This window comes from Melozone crissalis, unplaced genomic scaffold, assembly GCF_028551555.1.
Source record: "Melozone crissalis strain CALT ecotype California unplaced genomic scaffold, PUWL_Pcris_2 ptg000018l_1, whole genome shotgun sequence".
Lineage (NCBI taxonomy): Eukaryota > Metazoa > Chordata > Aves > Passeriformes > Passerellidae > Melozone > Melozone crissalis.
In genome coordinates, this window is record NW_026535796.1 from 2,211,664 (window position 1) to 2,226,609 (window position 14,946).

The 14,946-nt window shown below is 51.6% G+C and overlaps 2 protein-coding genes across 2 annotated transcripts; both read left to right on the forward strand.

The window, feature by feature from the left end:
• Positions 1–2,334: 2,334 nt before the first annotated feature.
• LOC128936353 (mas-related G-protein coupled receptor member D-like) lies at positions 2,335–3,219 on the forward strand. Its single transcript, XM_054275224.1, has one exon. It carries the CDS (start codon positions 2,335–2,337, stop codon positions 3,217–3,219), a length of 885 nt encoding a protein of 294 aa, XP_054131199.1.
• A 1,185-nt stretch (positions 3,220–4,404) lies between these two features.
• Positions 4,405–11,735, forward strand: LOC128937054 (mas-related G-protein coupled receptor member H-like). Its single transcript, XM_054276412.1, is given in 4 exon segments — positions 4,405–4,471; positions 10,851–11,153; positions 11,156–11,538; positions 11,541–11,735. Coding segments are annotated over 4 exon segments (948 nt in total).
• The last annotated feature ends 3,211 nt before the right edge of the window (positions 11,736–14,946 follow it).

Here is a 14,946-nt window from a genome sequence, read left to right on the forward strand (position 1 = left end):
GTGCACTGCCCTCAGCTGCCAGGCTCCAGCTGCTGTCCCTGGGCCGGGATCTGCAGGAGGTTCCCTGGAATGGTCCCTTGGGAAAGGGGAGCGCAGCCCGCGGGCTGAGCCCGAGCAGCGTCCGGCGCGGGCTCTGTCCCAGCTCCTGCCACAGCCCCTGCTCTCCGTGCTGCCTCGTGTTCTCCAGGGCTCTCACACACAGGCAGCTGCCTCAGAGCCTGCCACGGGCTCAGGGCTCTGCTCCTCAGCTGCTCTTCACTCTGCCCGGGAAATGAGCAACGGGAGAGAGCCTCAGCAACCACACCTGTGCCCAAAGCACTTGGGCTCCATCTCAGCTTCTATTGTCTTTTATAGCAACCTCAATCCCAAAAACTTGTTTTTTGAACTGCCTGAACTTGCTCCCTCTCATTCCTGGGCTGGATCCTAAGGACCCTGCACTACAAATGTCCTGTTTAACAATGATTTCTGATTCAAATCTAGTTTTGCCCTGTGTATGTCACAATTTCAGTGGCACATGGCCTTCCCCACACAGTTTCCAAAAAGATTTGTGCAACAATAAATTCAGTGCATAAGCTGGAGCACTGGCACAGAGCAGAGGGATGATTTAGGATGTCAGCAATGGCATTTCTTCTGAGAAGAGGCAAATCCATGCTGCTCTCTTGGCTTTAATCCTTAGAAAGTTGCAGGTTTCATTTGGGCCATCTTCCACAATCTCTTGGCAATCAGATAGCAGCCTACACTGAATTAGAAGGAATTCCTAAAAAGCTGACGTGAGATGATTCCTACCCAGGCTGACATGTGCCTCAGGGATCTGGGATGCTCCTGATGCAAACTGCTGGCCCTGGACCAGAACTGTCACCTCTCTTACTGCTGACACCATGTTTGTGTCCCCAGCTATGGAATCTCACATCCCCTCACCAGCCCAATCCTTTCAAGGGCAAACACTTCATGATCCAGGAGCTGATGCGGCTTCAGGACAGTTGGAGAGGGACTTTGGACAAGGGCATGGAGTGACAGGACAAGGGGAAATGGCTTCCACTGACAGAGGATGGGGTCAGATTGTATATTTGGAAGAAATCCTTCCCTGTGGGGGTGATGAGGCCCTGGCACAGGCTGCCCAGAGGGATGGGGTCAGGTAAAGACAAACACAAGAGTTCCGAAGTCCAAGGAGGAGGACGATGAGTCCTAATGAAGGGCTGGAAAGGGGATCACAGCACCCTGGTCCCTGATAGCTTTCATTGCATCCTCAAGGGGATTGGCAGGAATCAGGGTGGTTTCTAAGTGCTGCTGACCTGGCTGCAAGCAACTGAGTGCTGTCCTTCCCTTAGGCTGTGTGAGCCTGCATTGCAATGACAGAAATGGGAATTCTCAGTTCAGTTTTCTGTCTTGGGGCCAGGGAAAATTTTGGCAATGATCCCAGACCTCTTCCTAGAAGGGGAGTTGTTTCTGAGCATCCAGATTCTGTGAGCAATTCCAGCACTGCCAGCAGAATTCAGTGCCACCAGCCCCACCAGCAGCTCTCTGCTGCTGGAGGGAGAGTAACCCCTCAGGGTAGATAAATGAGGAATGGTCAAAACCTGCAGAGAGAGGGGGAGCATTTGGAGAAATTCTCATTTGGAAAAGAGTTTCTAATCAGGAGGAAACCAGGAGCCATGCAAAGAAATCTGCATGTCGACCTACTTCCTCAATGGCAGAAAAACAGTCAATACAAATAACTTGGAGGAAGTAGACAAAGATATAATTTCCTACTCCTCCCTGGCTCCACCAAGCCTTGGGAGACAACATGAGGTCGTGGCACAGAGAGGAGCTAGCAGGATGGGAATGGGGAGCTCCTGGTGACCTGGGCACTTTCTCCTTCATGTCCCTGACCTGCCAGGAGCCGCTTCAGGACATGGATCCCAAAGGAGCAAGATGGACCAGGAAGCGCCGCTGATCTGCACAGACCCCTTTGCCTGCTGCTGCCCCACAAGGGAACAGGTCAGTGGAATGTCTGCCTTCCTCCCTGCCCCACCTTCCTCTCCTGCAGCAGCTGCTCTGTTCCTGACACCCTCTCCCGGTGACCGCAAGGCCCTCCCCAGCTACTCCGTCTTCTGCCCTGTGCTTTGCTTCTGCATGTCCTGGCAAACAGCCCAACCCTCCCATTTCCCTCTCCCAATCCACAATTCCCACTGCCCTCCTCCCCTGCACATCTCCCTCCTCCCCACTGAATCCTTCCCACAGCAGGGAGCTGCTCAGGAGCCACATGGTCCATCCCTGCATTCTCCAAGCACTCACTGCCCATCCACTCTGACCACAGCCAGGGGCCACATCCCACTGCCTGCCCAGCGTCCATCTATGGAGGTGACCACCGTGTCCCCATCTCCTGCCTCACCCACTGAAGGAGATGATTTGTGTGAGACAGATGTCACCAGCTTGGCCATACACAGTGTGACACTTCTCATCTGCCTCTGTGGGCTGGCTGGGAACAGGGCTCTGCTCTGGGTCCTTGGCTCACACTGTTCATCCAGCAACAGCACCATCCTTTACATTCTTGTCGTGACTTTTTTGGACCTCCTCCTCCTCCTCCTCTTTGTGTTGTCCTCCACTCTGCTCTTCCTGCTGGAGAATGTGTCCTGCGCTAGCATCATGCCCTTGCAGTACGTGGGGTTGCTTTTCAGGCTGTCAGCGGTGTCACACAGCGTGTGGCTGTGCACACTGACATTCATCAGCATCAAGAGGTGCAGGTCCACCCCCTGCCTGCTCAGGCACTGCTGCCACCATCCCCAGCAGCTGTTGAAGGTGATGAATGCCCTGCTTGGGGCCTTCTTCATCACTTTCATCATTGTCATTGCCATAATATTTTCTCTATGCATTGTCCTGCTATATGAGCACTGCTGGGTTTTTTACCTCTTCCTGCACACCTTCAACCTCCTCCTCTGTGCTCCCTTCATCCTCATTTCCAGCAAAATTGTCTTCACTCATTTCAAGCCTGGCTCCCAGCAGCAGCAGCCCAAGAGACTCGATATTGTTATGTGCCTCATTGTGCTTTTCACTCTGCCCCTCAGTCTCTGCAATTTCCTGCAGGAAGTCGGCTACATTGTTTTGCCCTCCCAGGTTCTTTTCCTGCTCATCTGCATCCACAGAAGCATCAACCCCATCATTTGCTTCTTGGTGGGGAGGTGTTGGAAGCCTTGCTCTGTGGGGTCCCTCTGGCTCTCCCTCCAGAGGGTCTTTGACTAGCCAGAAAAAACACTGCCCACAGCCATGATCCCATCATGGACACCGGGATCTGAGACTCTTGATCCCTTTCAATGCACTGCTGAAGGACCCCGGGACAGTGGCTGAGAGATTCCGTGATTCTCCTGATCAATAAATACCCACAGGATCACCCTCCCTGTGCTGCTGCATCCCCAGCCCCTTTCCAGGTGGCTCTTGCTCTGATCCGTGCTTGGGAGGCCTCAGCCGTGAGGAGCAGCCCCTGGTCTCAGCTCCTGTGGTGCTGATCAGAAACACCCTCTGCTCCCAGCAACTGCTGCTGTCCAACCACCTCCTGGGCTTTTATCAACAGCCTTGCAAATTATTGTACTGCCCTGGATGCCACAGCATCCCTGCTCTGCCACTGTCCCAGGAAGCTGCCGGCCCCAAGTGTGGCCAGGCTGAACCATTGCTGGGAGTGCCGCCCATGCCTTGGGGCCCTGTGAGCAGCGGCCCCAAAGGAGAGCCTTGGAGCTCTGCTGGGCCCAGCAGCGCTGAGCAGAAGCTCCCTGGCACTGGGGCCTCTCCCAGCTGGGATCTCTCCCGGCTGCTGCCCTGGGCTGATCCCCGAACGCCCACGGCTCCTGGGCCCATCCCGCCAGGGCTCCAGGCCCAGCCCTTGGCCCAGGGAGGAGATGCAAAGGGATCCACAGGGAGCATTTCACTGCCTGCCAGGGCAATTGCTCACAGGCACCTTGCACTGACTCTGCCTGCCTGGCTGGCTGTGTGCACACACGTCTGCATCTGCTCTGGCAAATGTGGCAGAAATGCTGCTCTCTCAGCTGTGTTAGTACCTGAGAGATCTCACTGGGGCAGGCCTGTAAGGAACTATAAGATACAGGTGAAATGCTGTTAAGGGATATTCCTCTGTTGAATGGCTAACTTTAAGCTATAACTGAAGTACTGTTAAGTAGGAGTGCTGTCAATCTTTTAGGCCATTTTCCTTTTTATACTTACCCTCCTTTTTATCCTTATCTTGCATCCTTTTCTCACACGCCCTTGCACTCACACACCATCAGACACACAGGGACAGCATTTTGGTGTGCTGTTGTTTATTATTAAACCTTCTTAGTGATTTTAATGGTTTTTACTGCCTTCCTTGCTGGTGGTTTTGTGCCTTCAGAAATTCTTCCTCTGCCCTGGCTTTGGCCTCTCCCTCAGCAGGCTCAGATGGTGCAGCTTCAAGGGGAGGAGGAGTCCATGCTCATCAGCACTGCCACCCCTTTCCAGGAGCAGGGTGACATCTGTGTTTGTCACCGTTGTTTCCACGGGGCATCAATCCCCTCCCTGTGGCTTCTCTGAGGTCTCTGAGCTGGGGCTGCTCATCCTGGAGAATGGAAGGCTTCATGGAGACCTTAGAGCCCCTTCCAGGGCCTAAAGAAGCTCCAAGAACTGGAGAGATTTCAGCAAGGCCTTTGACACTGTCTCCCACAGCATACTCCTAGACAAACTCACAGGCCGTGGCTTGGACAGCAGCACTCTATGCTGGGTTCAGAACTGGCTGGATGGCCGGGCCCAGAGAGTGGTGGTGAAATGTGTTGCATCCAGCTGGCGACCAGTCACCAGTGGTGTCCCTCAGGGGTCTGTGCTGGGGCCAGTTCTGTTTAATATTTTTATTGATGACATGGATGAGGGTTTAGAGTCTTTTATCAGCAAATTTGCAGACGACACTAAGCTGGGAATGTGTGTTGATCTGTTAGAGGGACGTAGGGCTTTGCAGAGGGACTTGGAACGGTTGGATGGATGGGCAGAATCTAATGGGATGAATTTCAATAAATCCAAGTGCCGAGTCCTCCACTTTGGCCATAATAACCCCCTGCAACGATACAAGCTAGGAACGGTGTGGATGGACAGTGTTCAGGTGGAAAGCGACCTGGGGATGCTGGTTGACAGTCGGCTGAATATGAGCCAGCAGTGTGCCCAGGTGGCCAAGAAGGCCAATGGCATCCTGGCCGGTATCAGGAACGGTGTGGCCAGCAGGAGCAGGGAGGTCATTCTTCCCCTGTACTCAGCACTGGTGAGGCCTCACCTGGAGTATTGCTTCCAGTTCTGGGCCCCTCATTTTAGGAGGGACATTGAGATGCTTGAGCGTGTCCAAAGGAGAGCAACGAGGCTGGTGAGGGGCTTGGAGCACAAGGCATATGAAGAACGACTGAGGGAGCTGGGGTTGTTCAGCCTGAAGAAAATGAGACTCAGGGGTGACCTTATCACTCTCTTCAACTTCCTGAAGGGTGGCTGTGATGAGCTGGGGGTCGGTCTCATTCTCCGGGCAACAACAGACAGAACAAGAGGACACAGTCTCAAGCTGCACCAAGGGATGCAAGCTAGAATTAAGGAGGAAGTATTTTACAGAAAGAGTGGTCAAATACTGGAATCATCTACCCAGGGAGGTGGTGGAGTCATCATCCCTTGAAGAGTTTAACAAAAGACTGGATGTGGCACTTGGTGCCATGATCTAGTTAAGGTGTTAGAACATGGGTTGGACTCGATGATCTTACAGGTCTCTTCCAGCCTAGAACTTCTATGATTTCTGTGATTTCTGTGTGAGAGGCGCGTTGGACAAAGGCCTGAAGTGACAGGACAAGGGGGAATGGCTTCCCACTGCCAGAGAACAGGGTTAGGTGGAATATTGGGAAGAAATTCTTCCCTGTCAGGGTGGAGAGGCCCTGGCACAGGTTCCCAGAGATGCTCTGGCCTCCCCATCCCTGGAAGTGTTCCAGGCCAGGCTGGATGGGTTTTGAAGCAGCCCGGTCTAGTGGAAGGTGCCCCTGCTTGCAAAGGGTGAGATCAGGAAAAAACAACCACAGGTATTCCCAAGGCTCAGGAGGAGGAGGATGAGCTCTGGTGAAGGGCTGCAAGGGGCACCACAGCACCCCAACATCTGGTCTCCAATAGCTTTTATTGCATCATCAGGGGTACTGTCAGTAAGAAATGTGGGCTCTGATGCTGATAACCTGCTGCAAGCCTGTCGTGGTTTGGCACTGGCCAAACGCCAGGCACCCACGAAAGCCGTTCACTCACCTTCTCCTGCTGTCAGCTGGGCAGAGGAAAGGGAAACAAAAATTAACAGAGGGCTCCTGAGGTGAGATGGGGACTGGTAGAAAAAACACTACAAGAATAGAAAAATAGTTTCAAATGTAATGGTGTTAAGATACTTTTTTTAAAAGAGAGGAATAAGGTACTCTCACTGAGATAGCAACCACAGGACACCTAATTCTTTCAGAGAAAAAGAATTTATTGCTCCCTTATCAGAAGAAACGAACTTCTTCCTGCCTCACTCAGTCCTGAAGATGCCGTCAGGATTATGAGGGAGAAGTTGACGATGACCAGACAGAACCCTTTGTTTGAGTGGAATTTATGCACCATGTATGAGATGTTTGAATATGCAAAAAGCTATTGCTTTTAAGGGTTAATCCTCTGTTAATATGTGTCTTTTTCAGGCTTATTTTGCCCACAAAGAGGCACCTGGACTGTCTGTAATTATTTGTTTTTATTGTCCCATATTATGCTAAATCCTAATTGTCCACATTTTTATTACTCTAATTATATTACTATTTTATAACCGTTTCATTACTATTAAACTTTTAACATTTTAAAAACAAGTGATTGGTGTTTTTCACAGAGATGCTGGACGAACTGCTCCATGTGTTCCTCAGGAAATTTCTCCAGAAGGTCTTTGGCGGGCTAGAAGAAAACACTTCCAGCAGCAATGATTCCACCAGGGAATGATTTCAGTGATTCCATGGAAGTCTGAGCCTGTTGATCCCTTCCACTGCACTGATGAAGCACCTGGGGCATTGGCTGAGGGTTTCCTTGAGTCACCTGATTAATAAATATCCACAGGGTCACTCTCCTACCTCAATTCCTGCAGGAGAAGGCAGCAGGAGCATTGCCAAGGGCCATGTGGGAGGGATGCTCTGTGGGGAGCACATTGGAGCATGGCTTTCTCTCCTCTCTTACACCTCCCAGAACACTTAATACCCGCTTTCCTGAAAGGGATCCTTCCCAACACGGCTGTGACCCCAGAATTCCCCCTGGCACCTGGTTCCTGCATCCCACTGAGGTCTGATATCAATAAACAGCACCATGAACCCTGAGCTGCCTTTGCCCCCTCTGCCAGCGCTTCCCGGCTTCCTCTGGCTGCTGCTGCCAGCCGGGAATGTGGCTGGAGGGAGGGGACACGGCCATGGCTTGTGCTCCCTGCAGCAACCATGATCCCCAGTGCCAGAGCTGGGCTGGCACAGACACGATGGCCCAGGGGCTCAGCATTCCCCACCCCGAGGGCTCTGTGAGTGTCACAGCAGAGATGTCCCTGCTCCCGGGTGCAGCGGGGCTGGCGGGCAGGGGGGGCAGCGTCCCCGGGGGTCTGGGCGTGTGGGAGGGAGCAGGAGGCGCCAGGAAGGATCTGGATGGTGCTGATCCCAAATGTCCTGATTGGAGAGCAGCAGAGCCTGACGGGCAGAGCTTCAACACGGGGAGCGGCCATGGGATAGGATGGGATGGGATGGGATGGGATGGGATGGGATGGGATGGGATGCGATGGGATGCGATGGGATGCGATGGGATGCGATGGGATGGGGTGGCGTGGTGTGTCATGAGGAGTGGAGATGGGACTTGGGAGTGATACCAAAATCAGCCAGAATAAACTTTGCAACACAATGAGAAGCATTAGGAAGCAGAGGACACACAGAAGGATCTCTCCATATTTCTGTTTGGGGTGGGACTTTACAACAGGGGCTTTTTTGATCATAACCACAGACAGTCATTAAAGTGTCTTTCTTATCTAATACATAAACATCACTTTCCTAGGACCCATTCGCAGGCATCCATCTCCTTCTCCAAGTCCTCTCCTGATCCTGGAGGATCATTCAGAGGGGTCCCTGGTGGTCACATTCACTGAGTGCTCTGATATTAAAGGCGACCTTGTCTTGAACTTTTCCTTTGGCCACGTGCTCTTGCTTCTTGTTACAGAACTTGCCCCAATACCACAGCGGGCCTCCAAATCTGTTTCTGCACTGGCTCCAGCCACATTTATCATCCTGTGTTCTCCTGAAAAGCATATTGGAGCTGGGCTTTCCTCCTCCCTCCTGGGGGTAAGAACCCTATGGCCCACAGGAGCAGGGACTGCCAGGGGTCCCAGATGCATCAGAGCAGGATCAGCGCTGTTGGGTGCAAATGGGGGCCCCGGGGACGGTGTGGGGTGTTGCAGGCGGTTTTGGAGGGCTCAGGCGAGGCTTGGAGCAGGTTGAAGGGGGTCTGGATGTCGAAAATCCCAAATCTCCCCAATGGAGAAGAACAGAGCCTGACAGGCCACGCTCAGAGTGGGGAAACAGCTCCGTCTGGGAAAGCTGTGGGATGTGATAGGATGGGGTGAGGATGGAGAGCGGGGTGGAGATGGGGAGCAGGGATGAGGATGGGATCAGGATAGGAGGAGACAGCAGCTCAACTGTGCTTCCTTGGACCAGAGCTTGTTTTGGCAATGATCTCGGAGCCCTTCCCGGAACAGGAGTTGTTTCTGAGAAGCACCCAGCTGCCTCACCAGCACTGCCAGCACTGCCAGCAGCATTCCAGTGCCACCAGAACTACCAGCATCCCTCTGCTGCTGCAGGGACAATGACTCCTCAGGAAAGAGAAACGAGGAACGGTAGAAACCTATCTAGAGAGGGAAGGCAGTTGGAGAGTGGGACACATTGCAGGAAAGGAGTGTTTCTCATCAGGACAGAAAGAGAAGCACATCACAAAAATCATCATTTAGAGCTTCTGACAAATGCCACTTCCGCTATACGAAACAAACCACCAAAACCTCCCCCCACACCCAACAGAAATAACTCAGAGGAACTGAATTTCTGAAGGAGGCAAAGTTGCAATTTTCGATTCCCCCACTCCCCCCATGACTGCACCAAGACCTGAGTAACAACACAAGGACAGGGCACAGAGAGGAGCCAGTAGGACGGGAATGGGGAGCTCCTGGTGACGTGGGCACTTTCTCCTTCATGTCCCTGACCTGCCAGGAGTCGCTTTAGGACATGGATCCCAAAGGAGCAAGAGGGACCAGGAAGTGCTGCTGATCTGCACAGACCCCTTTGTCTGCTGCTGCCCCACAGGGAACAGGTCAGTGCAATGTTTGCCTTCCTCCCTACCCCACCTTCCTCTCCTGCAGCAGCTGCTCTGTTCCTGCCACCCTCTTCCAGTGACCGCAGTGCCCTCCCCAGATCCTCTCTCTTCTCCTGTGCATCCCGTCTCTATCCTAATACTGAAATGGGCCAGAACAAACTTTCTAACACAATGCAAAGCATGAGGAAGCAGGAATTCTTGGCCTGCACAGGACATAGAGGGATCTCTCCTTGTATTGTGTGTATGGTGAGACTTTACAACAGGGTATTAATCCATTACAACCACATGTAGGCATTAACAGTTTTTCTTATCTAACATACAGACACCATTTTCCTAGAACTCATTTCCATGCATCCAACTCCTCCTGAAAGTCCTTTTATGATCCTGGAGGTTTTTTAAGAGGGGTCTCTCTGGTGGTCACATTCAATGCATGCTGCCATATTAAAGGTGCCCTTGCCTTGAACTTTTCCTCTGGCCAAGCACAGCTGCCTCTTGTTCCAGAATTTGCCCCAAATTCACTGCAGGCCTCCTTATCCGTTTCTGCACTGGTTCCTGCCATGTTTGTCATCCTGTGTGCCAGCCTTTACATCCTGCCAGAAACAACCACCCACTTTTTAGTATTTTTAACATTTTTAAGGATTTATTAAACCTTGACAAAAAATGCATCAAAAGGGCTAAATAAGGAGAAGCAGGCCTGGGAGCTTCCCTCATGGCTGCCAACCATATGGCTGGCTGATCTTCAAGATGGATGCTTCACCTTTGATACCCTGGGGGTTGCATCAGCTAAACCTGGCCCCTCCCAAAGTCTGTCAGTCAGCCCTCCTTTGTGTTTATTGCTGGAGCCTGCTTTCCTGCAGCTTGACTGGAGGGCCAGGTGTTCTCATGCTGCACCTCTTCCCCCTGCCCAAAGCAACAAGCTTTTGTACACCCCTTCTTTCTGCCTGTCCTAGATGACTCAGGCTCTCTGATGGCAACAGTACAGAGGGGAGAGAAGGGGACTATGGGGAGAACAGGGGACATCTGAACAACAGACAAGAATAATAAAATTATATATCAATAACGCTTTTCTTAATATTCACACAGTATTCATCCCTTAACTGTGAGAGACAATTATCTCATTATCCATCTCTGACACATCTCTTGAAATTTTGGCCACTTTGCTTTTCAAAAACTTCAGAAAAACTGAAATTGTTTATTTCTGTGCTCTTTATCAGCCTGCTGCTAAACAGCCCAATCCTCCCATCTCCCTCTCCCACCCCAAAATTTCCCCGGCCCTCCTTCCCTGCACATCTCACTCCTCCCCACTGAATCCTTCCCACTGCAGGGAGCTGCTCAGGAGCCACATGGTCCATCCCTGGATTCTCCAAGCACTGACTGCCCATCCACTCTGACCACAGCCAGGGGCCACATCCCACTGCCTGCCCAGTGTCCATCCATGGAGGTGACCACCCTGTCCCCATCTCCTGCCTCACCCACTGAAGGAGATGATCTGTGTGAGACAGATGTCGCCACCGTGGCCACACACAGTGTGACCCTCCTCATCTGTCTCTCTGGGCAGGCTGGCAACGGGGCTGTGCTCTGGCTCCTCGGGTTCTGCATCCAGAGGGACACCATGAAACCCATCACTGCCTACATTCTTGACCTGGCCATCATCAACTTCCTCTTCCTCATCTTCATCTTCATGGTCCCCTCCACTCTACTCTTTCTGCAGGAGGATTTCTCCTGCTCCTCCATCATGTCCCCAGCATCCATACGCTTCCTTTTCCTTCTCTTCCCGATGTTCCACAGCGTAGGGCTGTACCGGCTGATGGCATCAGCATCGAGAGGGGCAGGTCCATGCTCTGCCCACCTGGGCTCTTCTGCCAACTTCCCCAGGACCTCTCATGGGTGGTGGTCACTGCCACGCTCTGGGCCCTTTCCATCACTGCCATCGCTGCCATTTCTGCGGTGAATTCCCTGTGCCAGTCACAGGAACACAAGCTCTGCCAGGGAGCTCTCATCTCCCTGTACATCCTCAGCTTCCTCGTCTTTGCTCCATCCATGGTCATTTCCAGCACAATCCTCTTCATTCACTTCAAGGGTAGCTCCCAGCAGCAGCAGCAATCCAAGAGCCTTGACATCATTGTCTTCCTGGCTGTGCTCCTCACTCTCCCCCTCAGTCTCTGGAATTTTCTGCAGCAGCTTGGCTACACCACTGTGTCCCCCGGGTTGTTCTCCTATTTGCCTGCATGCACAGCAGCATCAACCTCTTCATCTACATCTCAGTAACAAAGTGCTGGAGGCGCTGCTCCATGGGGTCCCTCAGGGAGTGCCTCCAGAAGGTGTTTGAGGAGCCAGAAGGGAGCACTGCCCCCAGTAATGATGCCACCATGGACACAGGGGTCTGAGCCTGTTGAACCCCTCAAGTGCCCCCATGCAGGACCATGGGGCAGTGACTTAGGATCACCCTCCCACCCTTATTCCTGCAGGGAAAGGGAGCACAGGCAGTGAAAAGGGCCATATGGGAGGAATGCTCTGCAGGATTCTCATTGGAGCATGGATTTGCTCCTCCCTCACAGGTCCTAGGGCATTGTTCAACAAATGCATCCTTCCCAACACAGCTGTGACCCCAGAATTCCCCCTGGCACCTGGTTCCTGCATCCCACTGAGGTCTGATATCAATAAACAGCACCGTGAACCCTGAGCTGCCTTTGCCCCCTCTGCCAGCGCTTCCCGGCTTCCTCTGGCTGCTGCTGCCAGCCGGGAATGTGGCTGGAGGGAGGGGACAGAGAGGTAGTTAGCCAGGAAATCTGTGACTGTTTAGAAATTTCTGTAATGAACTATGTTTAATTAGTCAAGGCTTATTTGACTGTGGATTTTAGCTGGTTTTGATTTAGATCTGTGTTGGCTGAGTGTAATTAGAAAATTCTATTGACCCATAGCCCTTAGAGAATGTACTCAATAGTTGGAGAACAAAATTTAATGATGTATTTTTGATGGTTATCATACAGCTAGAAATTAATTGGACATCATAGAACAAGAATGATATCTCGAGAGGTTTAGGATTCAGAGGCCTATGCATACCAAAAGATGTAATTAAAAAATTGCAAGACAGAAATTGCAATGGTAATAAGAGAGTCATTTCCTAGGCTAGTACATTAAATTTAATAAAACATTCTTTCCTGGAAAAAACCCCAAGTTATCCATTAAACTAAGATTGATGGAATATTCTAGTACTAATTAAGAGAAACAAAACACCTATACCATGACGTAAGAAATTGGGACCAAATTTGTAAGTATCTATAAAAAATCTTGGATATTATAAGGCATAAAAATGTCTGAAAAGTGTTGTTTCTTTGATCTGTCTATCGCAAATATATTTCCAATATGTTGACAATTTTCACTCACAATTGTTATTAGTCCAACACACTTTTGATTTTAGACTTTAACGTCTTGATTTCAGAAGGGACACAGCCATGGCTTGTGCTCCCTGCAGCAACCATGATCCCCAGTGCCCAGAGCTGGGCTGGCACAGACAGGATGGCTCAGGGGCTCAGCATTCCCCACCCCGAGTACTCTGTGAGTGTCACAGCAGAGATCACCCCTGAGATCTTTAATTTTCAATTTTGTGAGCCAGGTGCAAAGGTGTGTCTGCCTTGAGAAATTCTTCCTCTCCACTGCCTTCAGCTGCTCCCTCAGCAGGCTCAGGTGGTGCAGCAGCAAGGAGAGGAGGAGGCCATGATCCTCAGCACAGCCACCCCCTTCCAGGAGCAGGGTGACACCTGTGTTTGTCACCATGGGCTCCACGGGGCATCACCCCCATACCTGGGGCTTCCCTGAGGCCACCAGCCCCACCACACCCCACACCTTCTCTCCAGCCCCACCACACCCCACACCTTCCCACCACATCTTCCCAGCAGCTCCATCATGTCCCACCCCTCACACACCACCCTCCCATCCCATTCCCCATGCAGCCCACCCACCTCCCGTCCTTCCCATCCCTCCCAGCCCCGGGCCTCAGGCTCCAGTCCCTCCCCACGGGCTGCTCACCCCAGCCTGCCCTGTAGGGCTTTGGGGCCGTCTTTCTCTTGGACATGTCCTTTCCCAGCTCCATCCCTGCTCTCCAGCCCCCCAACCTCCTCTGGACACAAACAAGAGGCACTACAGGGATGGCTCCACTGCTCTTCATTGAGCTGCAGAAGCATGGAATTGCCAGGAGGAGCAGAAACACTGCTGGGGCTCCGGAGTGGGGCAGGAGAGGAGCGGGGCTGTCTGGAGGGGCAGGCAGCCTGGGGGCAATTTCTAGAGGATGCCAGAGGGGGCATGATGCCTTAGGAGTTTAGCCTTTCTATTTTTCATATCCTGTACTGCATTAGTGCATAACTCTAAACTCCATGGAAAGTGTTAGTTAACTGTCTGCACATTTTGGTCAGACAAAACAATCCCTCTAGGCCTGAAATTCAAGAACACTCTACTGCCTCAGGCCCAGAAAAGTATAGACAAAAGTGAATTGGAGAGGGCAAACTGGGGCTAAGTGACTTCATTACCTGAAGCTGTAATTGGAGGATTAACCCCTGATTTGTGAATGGACCAAACTTATATCTATCTGAAAAACTCATGACCATTGTCCATTTTGGGTGCAGCCCCTTTCGGAGGCTTGGAGAGCCCAAGGTGAACCTTTTGAAGGCCTTTCATCAATGCCTCCTTTTATTCTCTTCACCTGCTCTGGCCTCTGTTCCAGGGAGCCAGCCCAAGGCATCAGGCAGACAGGGGCTGGAGGGGGCAGGAGGGCTCTGGATGCCACCAATCCCAAATCTGCCACTGGACAGCAGCAGAGCCCAAAAGGCCACACCTGCAGCCAGGGAGAGGTCAGGGACTGGGAACCCATCGGCATGGGATGGGATGGGATGATATGGCATGGCATGGCATGGCATGGCATGGCACGGCAAGGCATGGCATGGCATGGCATGGCATGGCATGGCATGGCATGGCATGGCATGGCATTCCACGGCATGGCATGGCATGGCATGGCATGGATGAGGAGTGATACGAAAATCAGACAGAATAAATTTCCTAACACCAAGTAATGGTTTTACCAGTTAACTATTAGGCAGCAGGACACGCAGAAGGTTCTCTCTTTATTTCTGTGTGTGTTGTGAGACTTTACATCAGTGTTTTTATTCATTATAACCATACATAGACATTACAAGTTTTTCTTATCTAAAGAACACCTTAAACATAAACGTAAATACCATTTTCCTAGAACTCATTTCCATGCATCCACTTCCTACTGAGTGTCCTCTGATGGCCCTTGAGGTTCATTCAGCGGGGTCTCTGGTGGTTGCATTCACTGAGTGCTGAGATATTAAACGTGACCCTTCCCTGAACTTTTCCTTTGGCCATGGGCTCTTGCTTCTTGTTACAGAACATGCCCTTAAAATACTGTGGACCTCCTTATGTGTTTCTGCTCTGGCTCAAACCACATTTATAACACAGGGTCCACATCTTTATGTATTTTTATCTATTTGCCCATTTAGTCTTTAAACAACTTCAGGAGAGTTGAAAATGTGTATTCTCCCCTCCTTATCAACTCCCTGCACATCAGCCCACCCCCCTCCT